The sequence below is a fragment of the Grammomys surdaster genome, unplaced genomic scaffold (assembly GCF_004785775.1).
Source record: "Grammomys surdaster isolate TR1022 unplaced genomic scaffold, NIH_TR_1.0 958, whole genome shotgun sequence".
Taxonomy (NCBI): Eukaryota; Metazoa; Chordata; class Mammalia; order Rodentia; family Muridae; genus Grammomys; species Grammomys surdaster.
In genome coordinates this window covers 5,784,878-5,805,701 of record NW_021605377.1, presented here as the reverse complement: position 1 = coordinate 5,805,701, position 20,824 = coordinate 5,784,878, and the positions used below count along the sequence as shown (strand labels likewise).

Sequence of the window (20,824 nt, the reverse complement as noted above, 5' to 3'; positions counted from 1 at the left end):
GGTCCCTACCTCAAGACGACAGTAGTTGATCATCTGACCTGCACACATGGACCCCACCTCTTGGTCTTGGCACTCATCTGTCCAAGGCCCAGTGGCTTCTTCTCTCCCTCCACAGTGGACAACAGCAGGATCCACACAGGCTCAGAACCTGTGCCCACCCCATGATCGCTCACTTCACTACCCCCTCTCTCCACCTTTCTTTGCTCCTTCCACACTGGCCTCCTGTACTTCAAGGACTCTATACTGACTGGGACTCTTTAAACAAAACAAAACAGAAAAACCTGTAGGGTGATATTTAGAAAATGGTGGCCGGTCTGGCTTGTGCTGGGGCAGCCACCATGTTCCTGCAGCTCCTCGACTCTGACCGGGGCTCCGGCTAGCTAGATGCATAGGCCCTGGCACCCACGAGACGCCAGCGTAGGGGATGGCTCTGCCAATCCACCACGCTGCGTCCACAAAGCTCGGCTGAACCCCAGGCAATATTTGCCATCCTTGCAGTACCCGCTAGAAATGAGACTCTTAAAGCTTAATGATTATCTAAAGGATTTATATATTTAGAAATGCTCAATCAACAAGATGCCCACACAATTAGAGTTGTTACCCAATATCTAACCGTTTGATAGAAGTTGCTACCCAGGACAGCTTTCAACCCATCCGTGGTTCTCCATGGCTGCTAGCCTCCTTCTTCTCCTCCCCTTCCTCTATTTCTCCCAGCTCCACCTCCTCTTCTACTACCTAGTCACCAAGCTCCACTCCGAATACAATGTAGCAGAATAAGTATCCTGCTACAAAACCCAAACATGTTTTGGGCTGGCCAGATGGTTCAGTGGTTAAGAGCACCGGCTGCTCTTCCAGAGGATGAGGGTTCAATTCCCAACATCCATGTGGTGGCTGGCAACCATCTGTAACTCTAGCCTCAAGGGATCTAATACCCACTACTGGACTCTGGGAGCCCAAGGCATGCAAGGCACACCTATGGTGCCCAGACATCTATGCAGAAAACATCCGTATATATAAAATGAATAAATTTACATTTAAAACAACAAACAAACAAAACCCCTCATGTTTCATCAGGAACCTTAATGACTATTGTAGGTGTCACTGTCTTTAAAAGACCCACTATGCGCCTGGATTCTCCCTTGCCACTTTAGCATCTTGTCACAGTCAGCTGTATGGTATAATTATTAGTCCATGTTTATAGATGAGGCTATCATCCACCCACCCCCACCCCATGCATGTACAGTTCATGAGGGTAGGATTTCTTTCCCTGATCTGTTTCCCCTACCTCTGCCCCATAGCCAAACATTGTGTTCTCTGCCATTTTTTTTTCTGAGCCCCAAACAGTATACAGGCGATCAGTAAATGTTTGTTGACCAAAGATGAATGACACTCAGGTGTCTAATTGCCAAACTTCAGAATACTGATTCACACCTGCGTCTATTTTATATGTAAACACACACACTTGTCTATCCCCGTGAACTTGTCAGGGTTACTTTAAAATGCATGGCTACGGAGAACCATGGAGGAGCCTCAGACTAACCCATGCAAATATATGTTGAACAGATACTGCCTTTAGCTTCAAGGTCACTCTTGGCGTGATCCTAAGGAAGCTGTTACCTTGCAGTTTCTGATAGAGTCAGATCTGGTCAGAAAACGTGGAAACAAAGTTTCATATATAAGAATACTGCCCCAGAACTGGTGTGACTGTGAGTTTTTTGGTGACTTTGTCTCTTGCCTAAAAAGATACACTGTACTTGGTATTGTCAACCTTGTCAAAGATAGAGTTATAATTAAGAAATATATTCTGTCACCCAGTTACACACACACACACATTCACACACACACACACACACACACACACACACACATATATGTGTGTGTGTGTGTGTGTATGTATGCATAGATGAGGCTACTGACTGCCCCATGCAGTGTATATATGTTTATATTTGTATATGTATACATATATGTATGTGTGTGTACCAGCTACACATACACATATGAAGAAAGAAATATTATTTATAGAGTTTTATTATAGGCTGAATTTCCAATGGAGGGTCTTTCAGAGTTGGGGGTGTGCTTGCAGGTGTCACATGACTGAGAAAGGATATGCCCTTGGGATTAAGCTACAGGTTTTACTAGTCTGATCTTCAGAATACTTAATAGAATTTTTTTTTTTGAAAAAAAAATAAAGGTTGTTCTTGGTGAGAATTTGACTTCAAATTGTCCGGAGGTTATCTATGAAATTAAAGAAGAAACGCCCGTGTTCTACAAGCTGGTGCCTCATCCCGTGAAGAACGTCTACATCTACCTAACAGCTGGGAAAGAGGTAGGTGAAGATGCTGCTTACTGCTCCTGACTTATGAATAGGAATTATCTCACTGATGTCATTATACAGTGGCAAAGCTTTTACTTTGAGCTGCCAGGTTTAAACACTGCTTCGGGCTTTGAGAAGACCTATGGTGGGCCATGAGCGTGGAATTAAAATCCATAGTGACTGTCATCAGTAACTAAGCAAGAAGTATTACCCATTTAGACAATTTTATTATTGGCTATATTTCCAGTGCCAGGTTTTTCTGGGGGGGGTGCTCACAAATGGATACATAATCAGCCAAGTAACTGAATTTACACATTTATTGTGTGGGCACTGAACGTTTAGATGCATTTATGAGTATGCCCAATGGGACTGGCTTTGGAACTTGGGGTTAATATCAGGCCACTGTCTCATACACATTCATGAACCAGAGAATGTATGTCACTCACCCCCACCCCGCACATTCTTAATTTATCGGGATGTTTTCATTTTTCTTGTTTCTACTTACTGAAATGAAAGCAATACCTTTTCAACATTTTCTTTATCTTTAAGAAAAGGAAACTTTTTTTTTTTCCGAGTTCTTAACAAGATGGGAGTCATTGTGCTTTGTAGGGTCTCTCTGTATGAGTTGTGTATGCATGGACACATGTATGTAATAAAGAATACTAATGAAATATGTTAATGAAATTATTACTCCACTTATATATGAGAAGTCAGTCAAAGACTGGGAAAGTTAAGTAGTTTCAGGAGATATGTGTGTGTGTGTATGTATATACATATATGTGTGTGTATGTGTATATATATGTATATATATATGATGTATATATCTATAATGTGTCTGTATATACATGTATAATATATATGTATATATATGTATATGTATACATATATATATATATATATATATATATATATATATATATAAAAATATAACTGTATGTATCATCTTTAAGGGGGATAGAACTCAAACTTTGCCCTGATTTTAGATCCCATGCTGTATCCTGACCTGATCATTTTGATCCATGATCCTTTGAACACACTAAGTACAAAGAAGGCAATCAGGGCTTAGATAGTTATATAATGATGTCACAGGGGCCCTTACCCTCCCCTCATTTGTCACCTCTTTCAGCCACTCTCAGGAGGAGAGCAATGACTGTCCTACATGTGCTTGCCTTTTGAGTCACAGGGTAGGAGTGACCGTATCAAGTATTCTTAGAAAGGCCACATTGCACTTTGCAGTATGAAAAGTTGGATATCTCCAAAGCTCACATTAAGATGGTCACATCTGACCCTCCCATAGCCTTCTTCACTGCACACAGCCTTCTGTGCAGGCCTGCTTTGTGCATTCAAACTCTGTATTATGTCTCTTCCCTGGGATTCCTATTTGAAAGATTTTTGTCTATTCAATAAACTGTGTTTATTAAGTAACCATTCCCACTCCCAGGCTTTATTTATCAGGGACATCTCAAAACTGCCAGCCAGAGGACTGACTGTGCTACCACGCAACGCTGACAAAATTCCAGCCCCCACCAAAGCAAAGCTACTGGCAGTCTGGCTTAGCCTGCGCATATTTTTCCATTTTGCTTTTTGAAATATTGCAAAGAGCTCATAAATTTCCATCACTATGCACAAAGATACTTGTAGAACTCTGAAACCCGGTGCTGTGGGCTGAGGACCACTGTGAATGCACCAGTAGTTAATAGATCTCCACTTTCTAGAAAGTAAAGACTTTCAGTCCCTAATGACTTACAGCCCGAAGACCTCAGGGACAGCTTTCAAGGGGGAAGGGTGTCAAAACTTATGGTCTCTATATTGTTCACTTTAGCATAATTGCAAGAGGTTCTATTGCTTAGCCAACCATGGTGGGACACCCTTGTAATCCTAGTACTTAGCAGGCAGAGGCAGGAGGATGACAAATTAAAACTTGGACTAGATAGTGAGACCTTGTCTCCAGAAAAAGACTGAAACAAAAACCTAGTAGTTGACTGTAGTTGTGCAGATATGATCACTCAAGAGTCCAAATGCAGGGAATGTCCTTCCTAGAGTCTAGGAAGTTATTATTAATTTTAAAAGCCATAGGAAATCTATAAAGTGGTATTAATATATGCCCATTAAACATAATCATATGCAGATATATGTACTGATGAGAAATAGTTCCACACTGTATTAATTAGAAAGCAGGTCTAATGTAGTAATTTTAGTATCTTATCTTTGACATAGAGTTATGTGTGTGCTTAAATATGTTAAATGGTCATTCCTTAAGAATGTTCTAGAGACTTGTATTCTCCTGAAGTTTCTCAGCAAGAGAACCTCCTTGGGTCCATTGTTATTAATGTCTCTACAGTATTATGGTGCTGGACAGATTTGAAGGCTCACACAAGTCTGTGCTAAGGAAACTTACTGTTCACGTTTGCTGGACCATGGATCCATTTTCTCCTGTAACAGCAATAGCTAGTGCTTATTGCCACAAATTATTTAGTATGCTTCTGAGATTACGCTTGTAATAACCCCGTGAAGTCGGTTGTACTAGTGCCGGTTTTACAGGCGAGGAAACAAGGTTAGAGAGATTACGTGACACTTAATAAAATCCCTCAGAATTAGAAAGATGTTTTGTGAGTTATAAGGAAATAAATATCCACATTCTCGTTAATTCCGGCTGCGTCTGTGTCGGCAGCACAGAGGTCCAAAACAAGAGGGCACAGTGATCCTGCGGAAAGTCAACCTAGGTTTGAAGGAGCCTCCTCAGATGCTCTCTGTTTTCACCACAAACTCCTAGAATTCTCCACTTCTCTACTTATACTTCCCAGCATGCACTGCTTCCCAGGATAATGAGTTCTACAAGTGGGGTTTTTTTTGTTTGTTTTGTTTTTACCTGCTATGTGATTTTTGCCTTCAGAAAATGTGCCAGGCAGCACTCGGGCACTCCAAACTTATCTCTGCCTCTGCTCACTTCCAGAATCTGTTCAGCACCATTGACTGACAAACGGGAAAGTGGGAAACACTCTCAAGATAAGAAATGATTTTACTCCCTCGCGACCCCATTCTTTGTAGTGCTGGGAATTGAACCCAACACCTTGAGCTAGCTAGACAAGGACGTGACTACTAAACTACACCCTCAGCCCCGTCTCCTCTGGCTTCTTTTACTTGCAACCCCAATGGAACGGGTATGAGTCATCGAACCAGGAGCTGACGTGATGGCGGTACCCTAATACCACTTCATTACCGCATCCCTTGCGGGACCCATGCTGATCATTCTGGGCAGAGCCACCGCTTATACTTAAATACTCATTTCCATAGCACCACTGATTATACTGACTGTCCCTGTATGAAAACGAGGTGACCTGGCTCCGTGATCCCTATGGAAGTAATTATCCACAGATCAGAACCTGACTACGGGAGGACTCACCTGAGAAGGCTCTTTGTAGAACTCCTAGGCCCCGCCCCCAGACCCGGAGAAGAGTCTCCGCTGCTGGGGAGTCTGGGAATACAGTTGTCTCTTGGTATTTTTCTGGGGACTGGTTCCACAAAGCCCTCAAAAATTTGCATATAACCTGTACACATCTTCCCATATACATTAAATTATCTTTAGCTGCCTGATAGAATGCCTGCCTATAATGCTATACAATGTTAACAGATATAAATTGCCCTACTGTATTGTTTAAGGAATGAGAGGATTGAAATGCACTGTGCATGTATAGGGCACAGTGTTTTTTGTTTGTTTGTTTGTTTGTTTGTTTTTCAAATGTTTTTGATCTGTTCTTGGTTGAACTTGCGGGTTCAGGCATCACTGGGGTGAATAGGGATAGCCTTCTGTACTTTCAGAAGCTCCTCACCCTGCCTCATAGCCTCGACCTGCTACTGGATCCCACTGTGGAGACATTCAGGGCTCAAGTTGACAAACATACTCTTTGCGTTGTATCCCGCCCCCCCCAGCCCCCACCCCCACCCCCGTAGTTTGTGATTCCATCTGAGCTGATGTCCTCCTCCCCCTTTTCAGGTGAGAAGAATTCTGGTTGCAAACTGCAGTAAACGTAAATCCTGTTTCGAGTGCTTAGCAGCGGCAGACCCCCACTGTGGCTGGTGCCTCCCACTCCAAAGGTATTTTCCTGAATCTTTTCTCACCAGCCCAACACTTGTTGCCCTACTTTAATGATCCATTCCCACGCTGTGGCGAGGCTGACTCTCCAGGACTGAAATGCACGGTGTAACCATAATTCATTCTTAAAGATGGTTCTTGCCATGTCAGTATCGTCAAGTCATTTGACCCAGGCCACACAGGGCCACCGGGTCTGGGAGCAAGATGGGGTAGGGACGTGACATGAGACGGGAGAGGCTAATGCAGGTGGGTTTGCTCTTTATTTCCTACCAAGTTCGCCAAGACTTCAGAGAGAGGCGAAAGGTTCGCCCTTGGAGACGATAAAAAGAATAGCAACGTTTGAAATTTTTCAAATGAATCCTCATCATGTCGTGTATTCTGCTCGCTCGGTGGAAGCCGTGTTATTGATGGCATTGTCTTCTTGCACATCCTATAGCCCTGGGCCTGATGTACAATCTCAGTCTCCAGGCAGAATCGGCCCAGCTTGGTCTTGAATTACGATGTAGGCGACCCATCTAGGCTCAAGGGCGACTTGTAGCGGCTTCCTCTCCGTGGCAGTTCTTAGCGTCGCTGGGACCAGCCTGGTTGGATTCACTGTTGCCATGGTAACCCAGTACTCCAGCTCTCGCTATAGAAGCAAGGAGGAAAGAGCCTTCACTGCAGCTCAGGCAGGAATGAGAGGGGGAAAAAAACAAGCCACATAGCAGTGGCTGTCAAATTGGTGCTTTCTGTTTTTTAAAGGTGAACACAGATTTAAAATAAACATAAAGAAAAAAACAGCAGAGCAGGTGGGGAGAGGTGGAGGGCAGAGGGAAGGGACAGTTGGGGGAATGAAGGTTGAGAGAGAAGTGAATTAGAGAGCTCCTGAGGTGGGGGGCAGGGAGCGTGAATGGAGAGGGTGATTATGAAGTGAGGGAGAGGCTGAGGAAACAAACTAAAAATATGGAGATGGAATGGATTAAGAGTTGTTCCTGGAGGAAGTCACAATCCTCGCTGCTGCAAGAAGAGTGGCTGCCCTCCTCTCTGCACCCCCTTGCAGGGCTCTTTCCCTCAGAATCCCTGGCAGACAAAAGAAACAGGGCCAGGAAAATTCTCATGAATAATTGTAATTGGGTAGGAGCCTTTTCTTCTTGTCGCATGCCCAAGAGTAGACTTTAAGAAATTAACTGATCACAGCCAGTATTATATGGTTGCTGTAGCCTTTTTTTTTTTTTAAAGATCCATTCCATTTATGTCGTGTCTCTGTGTGTTCTTTGGAGAGCTCTGGGCAGGAGTTCATTCATGGGTGGTGGTGACAGTGGTGGTGTTTAAATAGCCATATGTAAAGTGGTGTGACTGCATGTTCAAGGAACTTCAGTCAGGAGTTGGTGGGAGATGCCCAAGTTGGTAAGAGAATTTTGGAGTTGGTTGTATTTTGATTGTTCTGTCAGAAGCCTTAGTATCAGAGCAGGGGGATGAAGGGGTGCTGACTGAACAGAGAAGGTGTTGGAGAGCTGAGCACTCAAGTACTGGAGCCCTCAAGTACTGTGATGTTTAGAGTCAGAGAGAAACGGAAAAGGGGAGACGAGGAAGGATCAGAAAGGGGAGAGAAAGCACTTAAGGGAGGAGTGTGTTGCCAGGCAAGGGAAAGCGGGGAGGGGGGGCATAGAGCAGTATACTGTGCCAGCTCCTGCCAAGGAGGTCAAAGGAAAACTGATTCCTTGGGCTTAGGACAGGGGGATTGATCGATCGATGACTGTGACAGAGGCCGTGTTTAGAAGGGTGCTGCAGCTGCAGAGGACAGTGAGCAGAGAGCAGGGGCAAGTCCTTGGGGGTGTCACTAAGAATGGTCGACAAGACACGGAGCAGATTCTGGGGCAAAACGTAGAGTCCAGAGAGTTTAGGGTTCTACAATTTATTTATTTTTGTTACGTTTTAATTGGAATTGGGTTGTAAGTACGTGTTCCATAGCGTGCGTGGAGGTCATAGGACCGCTCAAGGGAGTTGGTCCCTTCTTCTACTATATGGATCTCAGGGACCAAACTCGGCTCGTCATGGATGACAGGTAAGAGCATGTGCCACACCAGCTTACCAATCTAAATTTAGCAGATTTTTTGTTTTGTTTTAAGATACATACAGTTATGGCATCTGGGGCTGGAGAGATGATGGCTCGGTGTTTCTGTAACCTGCCGGCTCAAAAGCATGAGGCTCTGAGTTTGGATCTCCAGGACCAGCATAAAATGTCAGCTGTGCTAGCATATATCTGTAATCCTAGCGCTGGGGAGGAAGAAACAGGAGCATCACCGGAAGTCCATTGGTCAGATAGGTCAGCCAAATTGATGAGCTCTAAGGGACCACACCCTCCTGTAAGCAAGAGCGAATGGGCGTGCGCATGCGCACAACCACACTCCACATACCAGTGTTTTCCTGTGTTGTTGGGAAATTTCTCAATAAGAAGGGGAGAGAGAGGGAGAGAGGGAGGGAGAGAGAGGAGAGAGAGAGAGAGAATATGAATTGTGGTGTGTGTGTTGTCTTTCAGCAGGTGACAGAAAATATGACCTATCACATCAGTGGGAAGGGTAGCCTCAGACCAAGGTGGGAAGGCAGCAGCACAGTCTGGACCCCAGAGCTGGTAGGGATACAACAGACCTCAGGGTCTGTTTATATTGCTCAGAACTTCCTCTGTGACTGTACTGGCTGGTTTTGTGTCAACTTGACACAAGCTGGAGTTATCACAGGAAAAGAAGCCTCCCTTGAGGAAATGTCTCTATAAGATCCAGCTATAAGGCATTTTCACAATTAGTGATCAAGGGTGGGTGGGCCCATTGTGGGTGGTGCCATCCCTGGGCTGGCAGTCTTGCATTCTATAGGAAAGCAAGCTGAGCAAGCCAGGGGAAGCAAGCCAGTAAGTAACATCTCTCCATGGCCTCTGCATCAGCTCCTGCTTCCTGACCTGCTGAGTTTCAGTCCTGAGTAACTTTGGTGATGAACAGCAATGTGGAAGTGTAAGCTGAATAAACCCTTTCCTCCCCAACTTGCTTCTTGGTCATGATGTTTTGTGCAGGAAGAGAAACCCTTAGACCAGTAGGAACAAGGTGTTTGGGTGAGCCTGGAGAGAGGAAACCCTGGAAATCTGAGAAAGGGGAATGGGAAGCATACAGGAGCTCAGGTAAAGAAAAGAGAGAAAAGAGAGTCTGGTTGTCTGGCAATATTAGGGCGCAGCTGAGGCCAGCGATCTTACCTTTGAAACAGAAAGCGCGGTTTAGGTTTGCTCGTGTAGTCTAGCTCTAGCCCCGTCATTGGAGAACAGGGTAGATAAACTTAGGTTTAGCTAGAGTTTGGAGACTAGGATACCAGAGTGGGGGCTATGGGATGATCGTTGCTGTAGACACTGATGTATGTAATGAAGGACTATGGTGTGCAGCGGAGGGAGGTAGACTGTGGGCGGGAGACATAAGAGAGGATAAGATCCATCATGCACTAGACCTTTCCTTTGGGAAACTGGGGAAAGAGTGCTGGCTGGACTGTGCGGGGTTCAGGCTGAGGTGATACAGCTGTGGAGTTACCGGAAATGGCCAGGTCTGCGGGACTGTTATGTCATGGAGGTGAGGGTGGAAAGCAAGATTACTGAGCAAAAACCAGGGACCTCTGGGTGTCAGTTGAAGCCATCAAGAACCAGGATGGGTCCAATGTTGAAGACTAAGGGACAAATTAGTCAAGACATAAAACTTAACTAGTAAGGTGAGTGAGTATTGCTTAAGGAGTCAAGGATGGTATCTATTGTGAACACAAACTTCAACTCTGGGAGATGATCAGAAAGAGAAGAACCATGCTGGGAGGCCGTCAGGCCCAGCTGGGCCACCTCTGGTAAGTTAAAGGAAGCAGCCAGCCCTTTAGAGCAGTGGTCCTCAACCTTCCCAATGCTGACACCCTATACTACAGTTCTTTATTCTGGGGTGCTCTCCCCACCATAAAACTATTTTTGTTGGTGATTTTGTAACTGTAACTTTGCTATAGGATTTGCTATGGTTATGACTCATATAAATCTCTGTGGTTTCCTGATGGTCTCAGGTAACCCTTGTGAATGGATTTCTCAACCCCCAAAGAGGTTGTGACCCACAAGGTGGGAACCATTGCTTTACAAGGACATGGGGAAGCTGTGTCCCCTGGGGAGAACAGTGAGCCAGGAGAAAGGGGCTGCTAGAGAACTGGGTGACAACCGTCATGCCATTCTTAACAGCTAGCTGTAAAGTCTCTTTCCAGTGTCCCCTGTTCGTTATCTTGCTTCCCTCACCCTTGCTGAACACTTTCCAGTAGGAATGATCCTTTTAACAATCCCCGCCAGACAGTGTCCTCTCTAGAGTCACTGTCCCCAGTTTCTCCTCTCTCAAATCAGCCTGATCTCCTGCTGCAGATAAGGCGTCCTGTGATTTGCAGCCCCAACCTCTCTCAAAACTGTCTCTCTCCTTGGTCTTACTGATTGTCTTTCTGATTCAAGAATATTCCCGCCCAGGGCCTTTACCCTGAATTTTAAAGTCCTCCATTTTAGCACACGCTTCTCTTCATTGGCTCTTTATCCACTGTTTAGTCCTAGAACATATGTCAATGTTCACTTAACTACCCAATATCAGATAAGCAACCCCTACCCACTGTTGCGTTACTCTTTTGTTTCCTTTCTGGTCCATCACCGTGACTGTATTCTCTACGTCATATACAGTGTATTCCAAAAACCTATTGAGTAAGGTAAGCTGAGTGACGGGCAGGCAATACCAGTGGCTTTATAGATCAGCAAACATGACGGGGTCATGGTTGACGGTCCTAGGTAGCCACGCCCCCTCACTTGGCTCCCAGTTGGCTCTGTTCTGGCCTAAGATAAAAAGACACTAAGCTTCAGATCTGTGAGTCATGTTAAGCCCTCGGCACCATTCAGAATTAGGAATTCTAAAGGGGATGGTTTTGGTGTGGTGGTGGAGCATCCCACTGTGTTTACTTTAAATGTCACAGATTTATTTAGAAAAATAATTTCTTCTCTGTCTTGAGAAGGTTGAACCTTCTTACGTACGTGTCTTGAAAGTGGATTTGGGTATGGTGGGGGGGGTGCCAAGAAAATATTTATTTCTTTTTTATTTGCTGTTAAGAATAGTCACCCAGTATAATAAGCAGATAAAAAAAAACCAACTAAGTAAACACTGAGGTCTACAAAGTCTAGTATTTTATTGTGAGAACCTCAGGTTCAACCTGTGCTGCATTTGTATGTGGGTGGGTGGAAAGGGCTTTTTTTTTTTTTTTTTTTTACAGGCTGAATATATTGGGGTTGGAAACAGTTTCTCAGCTTCTCCCATATTGGGAAGCCTAGCACACGTGTTCAGTTGTGGATTTCCACAAACCTGGCAATCCCCAGCCGATGAGCCTGAGCCCGACAAGGTTCCAAAAGTTCATTTGCAAGTTTGTTTGGCTCCCACGGGTTGCATTTCCCACAGATACAATGTCACAAATCCAGGGTGGATTCCCAAGCCAGCCCACAAAATCCAATTCCTCTTAATTTCAACAAACATTTGTTGAAACCCTACCAAGAGCCCCATGTGGGAGGTGAGATGGCTAGGTGCAGTGCAGAAAACCCAGATGTCCCTCTTGGCTGTAAAGGATTAGCATGCAAGCTAGGAGGGCAGACGGGTCTGTGCCAGTGATCATTCATTCCGCCATCCATCTGATCATCAACATGTATGAGGCACCCACGAGTCTAAACCTGACATCCCATCCAGAGGCACAGTTCCCGTCTGAATGGTGTCTATAGTCTAATGATGGCTAGGGGTCGGTAGATTTTGAGTTTCTGTTTCAATAATTCCACCTAATGAGTGCTGCTGCCTGATTCATAGTAGCCTAATGAACAGGTATTCCTCCACATTTATTTTTCTCACTCAGGGATCTGCTTGTCAGCTGTGTGGAGGAGGAAGGTTTGTGTCATGCTGTAAGCAAACCTCAGGTCTCTCACATGTCTCTCATTGTGTACCTACTCTTAAGTCAGAGAGCAGATGAGTAAGACGCCAACATGAGACACTCAAAACCTCTGCTCCCAACATGCTTACTGATATTCCACTGCTAAAGCAAGTGCCATAGCCAAGCTCAACATTTAGGGTAAGGAAATAGACTATCTTATTCGGTCCAGTCAGATGTGTTATAACATGGCATGGCAAACAGCAATATAGATGAATCATTCTGGTAGAGGAAGGCTTGGGGACTTGGGAATGTGCATCAAGTCTCTCTAGAATCAAGGAGATGAATAAAATAGGGGGCTATAAAGATAGACATGGAAGACATAGGGTTTCATGGAGACGCAGATAAAGCATCTAACTCGAATGTAAAAGGTTAGGGAAAGTTTCATGGGGTTGAGGGGGAAGAGATAACTCAGGCAAATCTGAAGCATAGGCATGTATCAGGAAGGAAAACCAGCTGAGGGAACAGGTTGGCAAAGAATACGGTTAAGTTCCTGAATGTAGGTGTGGATGAGTGTGTGGCATGTTTGGGGGCAGGGATAGAAGGACACGGTCAACGGGGCAGATGAAGTCGCTGTCCAGTTCCCACTGGGAGAATGAGCAGCCGGGCATATGATCCGGAACAAGATAGACTTGGGTCATCATCGCTAGGAGCTGGCAGACCTGACAGCAGGTGGTTGTAGAAACCGGGGCTGGGTTAGCATGGTAGTGGGTGGAAGCAGGTACATTGGAGAGCTATTTGGAAGCAAACACTGACGGGACCTGGTAATTAATTGCATTTCCCCTTGAGCATGGCACACTAAAAATAGGGCCATAAAATGAAAAATAGAGGATCAAGGTGGCCACTATCGAAGATGTAGTCTTTCTCCCTTGACCCAACATCACACAAAGAAAAGAGCTGACACCCAAAGAAGCTAGATACTCCCTGTGGCCTAGACACCAGAGACTAAGGAGGGCACCCAGGTGAGGTGCGGGAGGACTTCTAAGAGATGGCAGACAGGCATGTGTTCTAACTCTTTTATTAGCAATAGAAGGGATCATGTACAGACATCTGGTGTGGGAGACAAGACAGACAGATGTGTCCTTCGCTGAGTAGGGTGTAGGAGGGGACATCTACTTGGGGTGAGCAGTAAACAGCATTGACTGCCATACTGACACACTGAATGGCACAGCAGAGTGGGAAGAAATCAAGTTCCCAAGGATGATTCCTATGGGCCCAGGATCTGGGCCATCATTTGAGTAATCTGTTTCTTTTCTATGCCAAAGCAGGGTTGATGGTGGTACCCACCTCCGGGGCTGCTAAGAGGATTAAATCAGATAATATCCATGAAATTGCAGGCAAGATCTTGCTCCTAGGAAGTGCTGTAGTGGAAGTCAACGAGGGGCCAGGGTCACCCTCAGCTTCAGAGAGAAGGTAGTCTGAAACTGGGCCTGAAAGCCTGGTGTAGATTTTACTCTGAGGGCAGAGGGTGTGACAGATGCTTCAAGCTGAAGAAGCAGCACAGTGGAGGTCTGTTTAAGGATGGCAGGTTGAGTTTATTGTCTCTAGGACACTGACTAGGAAGGAGGAAGGACGGGATAAAGGTACTGGGTGGGATCAGGAAGTGAAGGCTCTGAGTTTGCATTTAATTAGTATGTGCTGGGAGTTCATTAAAGAGCTTTAAGCAAAGGACTGTATCTTTGAAAGATTTGTGTCTTGCAAAGATTATCGTGATGGTAGTGTAGAGGATGAATTGTATCAAGTCGGGCATCAACTATACTTAACTCCTCCTGTAATTTGTAGAGTGAGTTTATCTTGTATCTCCTCCTGGGTCATCTGCTCGGTGGTGGCTATTTCTTGGGCCCAGTCATAACAATGGAACCTGGACTGGGTCCTTCTCAGTAAATGGGCCATGAAGGAAGAATCATTCACGCTAGTTCCTTAACAATCCCCATGCACAGGGTAGAGACAGAGCCCCCAACATGCTAATTACAGGGTATCTGGATGCCCTCTTGATTATTTGTATAAATTTAACTTCCTCCTATATTCTTCTGTGTGTTTTCCCCCCATGGAGACAGTTGAAAGACCTTCAGGCAACCCCTAGAAGCCATTTTGAAATCTTCAGCCAGTTGAGCTGTGCTTCATGTGGGATTCCTAAACTTTATTTCTCAGCTCAAACTAGCAGCAAGCACCACATGGTCCAGCTCCTGTCTGACCGCTAAAAGGAAGTAGAAAGGACCTGGGCATGAGAGACAAGGGAAGATTTGTAAACAGCGGACTGGGAGCACTTTCTAGTGCCCAGCTTGCTCTCCTCTCTTGGGGGCCTCTCCTCTACCTAAGAGGCATTTCTTCAAGAACTCTGGTCTAATTGTTAGCCCTATAGGAACCCAGCCCACCAGGGTGCATGGTGACAGTCCATGGGGCACAGTACTTGTGGCCATGTTCTTCTGAAGCCCCAATGAATGATCTCTGTTACATACAGATGCTGCCCTGCAGCATCCTGCTAGCAAAAGCCAGCAGAGCGAGCTGTCTGAGTCTGCCGTGAACACAGAACTCTGTGAGACTCCACCCTGTGCCCGCACATCCTTCCGGGCACCCTAAGCAGTCTGGGATCAGAATGACTATCAGCCCACTTTTTAGAGTAGAAGACAGATGTGGTCTGCTAGGAATCCTTGGTGGCTTCAGAGAGCATGAAATGTCTTCCGAAGCTCTGGAGGTGAGGATTCTGAAGTGGGGTTTCACTGGACTGCAATAGAGGTGGACAGAGCCTCTCCTTGATTTTGTAGAAACACCGCCATTTCATTCCCCTTTCCAGCTTCTCAGGACACCTGGCAGTCCTCGTTAGGGGCTCCTTCTGCCCTTTCAAACCTAACAGTGCAGCATCTCCAGACTCTGCTGGTTCTGAACTTCTATCTCTCACCTTTGTGCTTACATCAGGCAGCAGAATAATGGCAAAACCCACCATAAGATCCTTAATTAGGGGGGCTGGAGAGATGGCTCAGTGGTTAAGAGCACTGAGCGCTCTTCCAGAGGTCCTGAGTTCAATTCCCAGCAACCACATGGTGGTTCTCAACCATCTGTAATGGAATCTGATGTGCTCTTCTGGTGCACTCATATATGTTAAATAATAAATCTTTTTTTTTTTTAAGATCCTTAATTAGCCCAATTTTGCAGAATGTTCACCGTGAAGGTGACACCATAGTCATGACTACTAGGATGCGGACCCCTTTAGAAGCCATTCTTCACCAGCCTCAGTTTATATATCTGGGTTTATGTCCAATTTCCAAGCCATTCCATTGTCTACCATTGTAGGGAAGGGGCAAAGAGACAGGAAGGAGATGGTGTCCCTCAGAGAGGGCAAAGCAAGAGGGGCAAATGCCCACATGGACACGACATCATAACCTGTGGACACAGAAAGAGAACAGAACTCAGGGGCCTCTCCAGTTGCAGAAACTACTCTGCCCATGCTTCCAACAGATACTGAACACCTACTATGTGTCAGATATTCTCAGCTCTAAAATTTTCAGTGCTCCCATTAAATTACCCAGAGTCTCACGTCCGTGCAAGTCTTCGGAGCAAGGGATTTTAACTTCTCGGAGTTACCATAACGGAAGTTACCACAAAGTTGGCTTAAAACACCACAAACGTATCTGTTGCACTTCTGGAGGGAAGAAGTATGAAATCAAGGTGTCAACATGGCAAGGTATCCTGTGGAGACTCTAGTGCAAGATCCACCCTCATGTGTCCCAAGGTGGTTCCTGCATCTCCTTGGCTCATTATAGAATAGCTATGTCTGCCTTATATCTCCTGTGACCTCCTTCCTTGTATGCATCCAAACCTCTCTCTCTCTCTCCTTTCTCCTAGCAAGATACCAGTCAGTACAGTCTTTAAGCCCAGGATAACCCTATCTTGAGCTCCTTAACCAGTTACCCTTTCAAAGATGATATCCAAGGAGGGTGGCATTCTGAGGATATGGGTGGGCATGTCATCGGGAGGAAGACACCAGCCTTAAAATCTTCAAGGAAGCAGCATAGGAGAAGGCAAGCAGGACTAAATAAACTTGAGAATGGGAAAGAGGGACACTGATTAGGAATGGGGAAAGCAAGCAGTTTTAAACTGGGGGTCCTGGAGGGTCACTGTAATATTTAGGAGAATGGCCAGCAAGAAGACACTTGGAGACAGAGCATTATTACACATCTACCTTCTTCCTTTCCTTCCTTGGAGCTGAGGATGTCTCCTTCCATGTGCAGATCTCAGGCTTGAAGTCTGTGCAGTGACACTTCTTTATGGTCCAGTGCAACTCTAATGACAGTGATAATGATAATGAAGAGATTTGGGGCGGCCCCTCCTCCTTTCGTGAGGACCCCATTGTGCCAACTAATTGTATAGAAGGAAGTAGGACAACTGTCTGTGGGGTGGAAGCAGTGGGGAGCTGAGAGGAATCTGCTGTTCTGGCCTTGGGGCCTTCCCGAATGACCCTGACACAGCCTGAACCTGGGCATCTGGGTTAAGGTGAATGCTGGAGGGGACTCAGGAGACCTTCCCACACTAGAATGGGGTCTTGGGTCAAGCTGAGTCCCCTGGGTTCTTTATCCCCTTAATAGCTGCTGGAAGAGCCATGGGCTAAACCTACTGTACTGGCTGGTTTTATGTGTCAACTTGACACAAGTTAGAGTCACCAGAGAGGAAAGAGCCTCAGTTGCGGAAATGCCTCCATGAGATCCAGCTGTAAGGCATTTTCTCAATTAGTGATCAATGGAGGAGGGCCCAGCTCATGATGGGTGGTACCATCCCTGGGCTGGTGGGCCTGGGTTCTATAAGAAAGCAGGTTGAGCAAGCCAGGGAAAGCAAGCCAGTGAGCAATAACCCTCCACGGCTCCTGTATCAGCTCCAGCCTCCAGGTTCCAGTCCTACTTGAGTTCCTGTCCTGGCTTCCTCCAATGATGGACTATGATCTGGAAGTATAAACCAAATAAGTCCTTTCCTCCCCAACTTGCTTTTTGGTCCTGGTGTTTCATCGGAGCAACAGAAATGAAGATACCTACTTGTCATAGAAGAAAAACACGACTGTAGAGGGGCACAGCTCCACTGTTAGCCTCACAGGCAGTTGGCAGTGACTGCACCTTGTACAAAAGCCAGTTTGGTTTGTTTGGTCAAAGTCGGCAATGAGGACCTCAGGCCGCAGCATCCCAACTCCAGTGCTTATCTGTACCATCTCTTTAAGTGATGCTCTAACTTCCAACAAGCCCCATTAAGAACACTCCTTCTAGTAAATATATGTTTTAATGGAATAGAGGTTGTTGTTTTTTTTTTTTTCCTAATGACCTTATCTGAGGCAGGGCACTTTCATAAGCATGTATTGATCGGTTTTTTTTTTTTTAAATTCCTCAAGTGTTTCTACTTGTCTCTGTGACCTTGTGTTTGCCCTGTTCCCAGCAACTCCTCCACATCTAAACCCAGCGTTCATATCTGCATCCCGAGCCCTGCCTACCAGGCTTTGGTTTTGCTCTTATAACTTCTTGTACTGTTAGGCTGTTTGTATTCTGCCATTTGGAGTGTGTGCTGTTTCTGATAGTCAAGATGGGAACTGATATCAACCTCAGAGGAAGGGTAATAGTATTGCTGCCACCCAGTCATTGCTAGGGAAATGGGCCCTCAATGCCTCTAAAATTCTCCCTAATGACCTTAGTATAGTACAGTACAGTACAGTGCAGTACAGTGCAGTGCAGTACAGTACAGTACAGGGTAGAGGTAGAACCCAGACCTTCCTGGGCCAAGAGCCATCATTTTATCACTCTGTCTCCATGCTGCCTAGTTTCCCTAAACACCTTCTCAACATTTTCCCGTGTAAGGTCTGTACTGGAATTGAAAAGCGAGAACTTTTAGTACACCCCACTTGTCACTTGATGAAGAACTGCATGGAGTGAAGGCCACAATTTCCTTTTGTGTGAGTGTTTTGGTCTGCAAATGTGTTTTATGTGGGCTAAACAGCTCCAAGTTTCAAGACAAAGACTGATTTTCCACCATGCCAGTTAACAGACCGACCTAATGAACAAAAATCAATAAAACGACTTAGGCTGGTATCAGGGAGACACGGAGAAGAATTTAGCCCTTTTAAATTTTAATTCCCATCCCAATTCAGCTAAACTTTGCTGAACACCAGCAATGGACCAGACCCTTTACTAGATTCTGGGGAAAACAAAGGTGAACGAGACTGTGCCCTGGAGAATAAAAAAGCTAGTGTGGGAAGTAGACAGTCAATGAATACTCTTAATAGCTGCTCTTTAAGACACAAGGAGATACCCAAACTCTTTTCTCCTGGAAAATGGAAGAGCGATCAAAGTCTTGTAAGAAGCCTTGGGCTATGCATGCCTTTGTATGTAGGAGCGCATGCTAGACACTGAACCAATACAGAGGAGCTTATAAATGAGCATCTGGTCAACCTTATTACTAAGATTCCTGTCTAGGCATTAGCATGTTGTATTTGTTTAACTAACTACGGCACAAGTTTTCTGACTCTGCCATGTGCATTATTGCTGTCTTAGTTACTGCTTTGTTGCTGTAAAGAGACACCAAGACCAAGGCAACTGTTAAAAGAAAGCATTTAATTGGCGTCTACTTACAATTTTAGGTGGTTAGTCATGATCACTACGACAGGATACAGACAGGATTGGTGCTAGAGCAGTAGCTGAGAGCTTTACATCCTGATCCCACAGGCAGCAGGCAGAAGCAGCCAGTTAGACAGATTGGGCCTGGTGTGGGCTTTGGAAATCTCAAAGCCCACCCCCCAGTGACACATCTGCTCCAACAAAGCCACACCTCCTAATCCTTCCCAAACAGTTCCACTAATGAGCATTTGAACATAGGATCTCATGGGAGCCATCCCCACTGAAACCATCACAATTTCCCAGTCAAAACCAATGGGAATTGCTTCCTAATGTGTGTATCTGGAATTTCTAGTTCCTTAAGATAATGCTCAGCAAGTCTTCAGAGTTGGTTTATTATTCATCCTTGACTTGGCAAGTCTCAAAGCATAGTGGCATGCATACCCGAGGCCCCCAGAAGGCTTGTAGCAGGGGACTTGTTTAATTTTATGTAACTTATATTTCCCAAACTTCTTGGCTCGAATACTAACATCTCACTTTGAAAATCCAACATTACCTGTATTTCCTTTTATGGACATGTCCTGGGAAAACCAAGTATCACTTTGGTCTTATGATGTCCTCACTATGGAAGACTATAAAAAAATGTTGAGATAGTAGAGAGAACGTGAGGGTTAGAGACCGTGCTAACTACCCTCCCTGTACCTTAGCATCTCTCTGTTTGTCATGGAGGTGGTAACAGTGCTGCCTGTTTCATGAAGGTTAATGAGTTCTTCCCACTGGTCACAGAAATAGTGTAAGAGCCGTAGTAATGAGAGGGTGCTACCATGTGAATGTGTCTCCCCACAAAGCCTATATTGGAGACAATACCGTGTGAATGTGTCTCCCCACAAAGCCTATATTGGGAGGCGGGACCTAGTGGCAGATTCATACATATTTAGCTCTACATTCATGAACGGCCCAATACCAGTTATGAAGAAGACTCAGGCTACAATTCTGATTCCTTACTATTTCCTGCACATACACTTTCTCCTACTGCTGCCTTCTGCCGTAGGATGATGTAGCAAGATGGTTCTTGCTGGATGTAAGGAACTGACCTTGGATTCCCTAGCCTTGGAATTGTAAAATAAATAAAAAGTTTCCCACTCAGGACATTCTGTCACAGGGGCACCAAATGGTCTAAGGAGAAAGGTTCCTTGGTTAGCTGTTGTGTTGTCTACTGTAGTGTCAACATGGAACAGTGGATGAGAAAATGGTCTCGGGATCCCACACTGTCTGATGCAGTATCTCAGTTTCTCTGTATACTAATGGTACCTTAGGAAAGCAATGTGAACTCTTGTCAAAGCTGTTCCCCCATCTGCTAATCAGGGACAATCACGGTGGCTACTTTTTAGTTTTGTTTTGTGTGGAATAAATGAATCAAGTCATGTGAAAAGGCATTGCCTGGATGCTAGACATTTTTGCCTTTTCTAAAAAAAAAAAAAAAAAAAGTCTAGATTTCTGTGTTATTAGCATCATTCTCTCTCGTAGACTGACTTGCAGATCCAGTGAGGAAGATTCAGTTTTTTTCAGCTTTCTTAGCAAGTTATTTTGGTCTTGTATTTTGGCATTCCCCCCGCTCCTGACTCTGGGAGCCTTTAATTCAGAGTTTGGTTTGTCACAATGACTTCCTGTTCTCTTTCATTTAATGGAGTCTGACTCCTTCATCTCGTGGACTGGCAACTGTAATGAATGTCACCCGACTCTGGAGACCACCTGGGCCCTCCTTTGTGTGCTGTACCTTTCCTGAAGATGCACACCTCTGTTGCAAATCACTTAGCAAAGGACCTTGGGATGCTCTTGGAAAAAACCAACCCCCCTTGA

The 20,824-nt window shown here is 45.1% G+C and overlaps 1 protein-coding gene across 1 annotated transcript in view; it reads left to right on the top strand.

Annotated features, from left to right (window-relative positions):
• Positions 1-20,824, top strand: part of Plxnc1 (plexin C1) — a 130,679-nt gene that overhangs the window by 10,382 nt on the left and 99,473 nt on the right. Inside the window, exons 3-4 of the mRNA XM_028783039.1 lie at positions 2,192-2,326; positions 6,309-6,409. Of these exons, the coding sequence (XP_028638872.1) occupies positions 2,192-2,326; positions 6,309-6,409 (236 nt within the window). The remainder of the gene's footprint in view (positions 1-2,191; positions 2,327-6,308; positions 6,410-20,824) is intronic.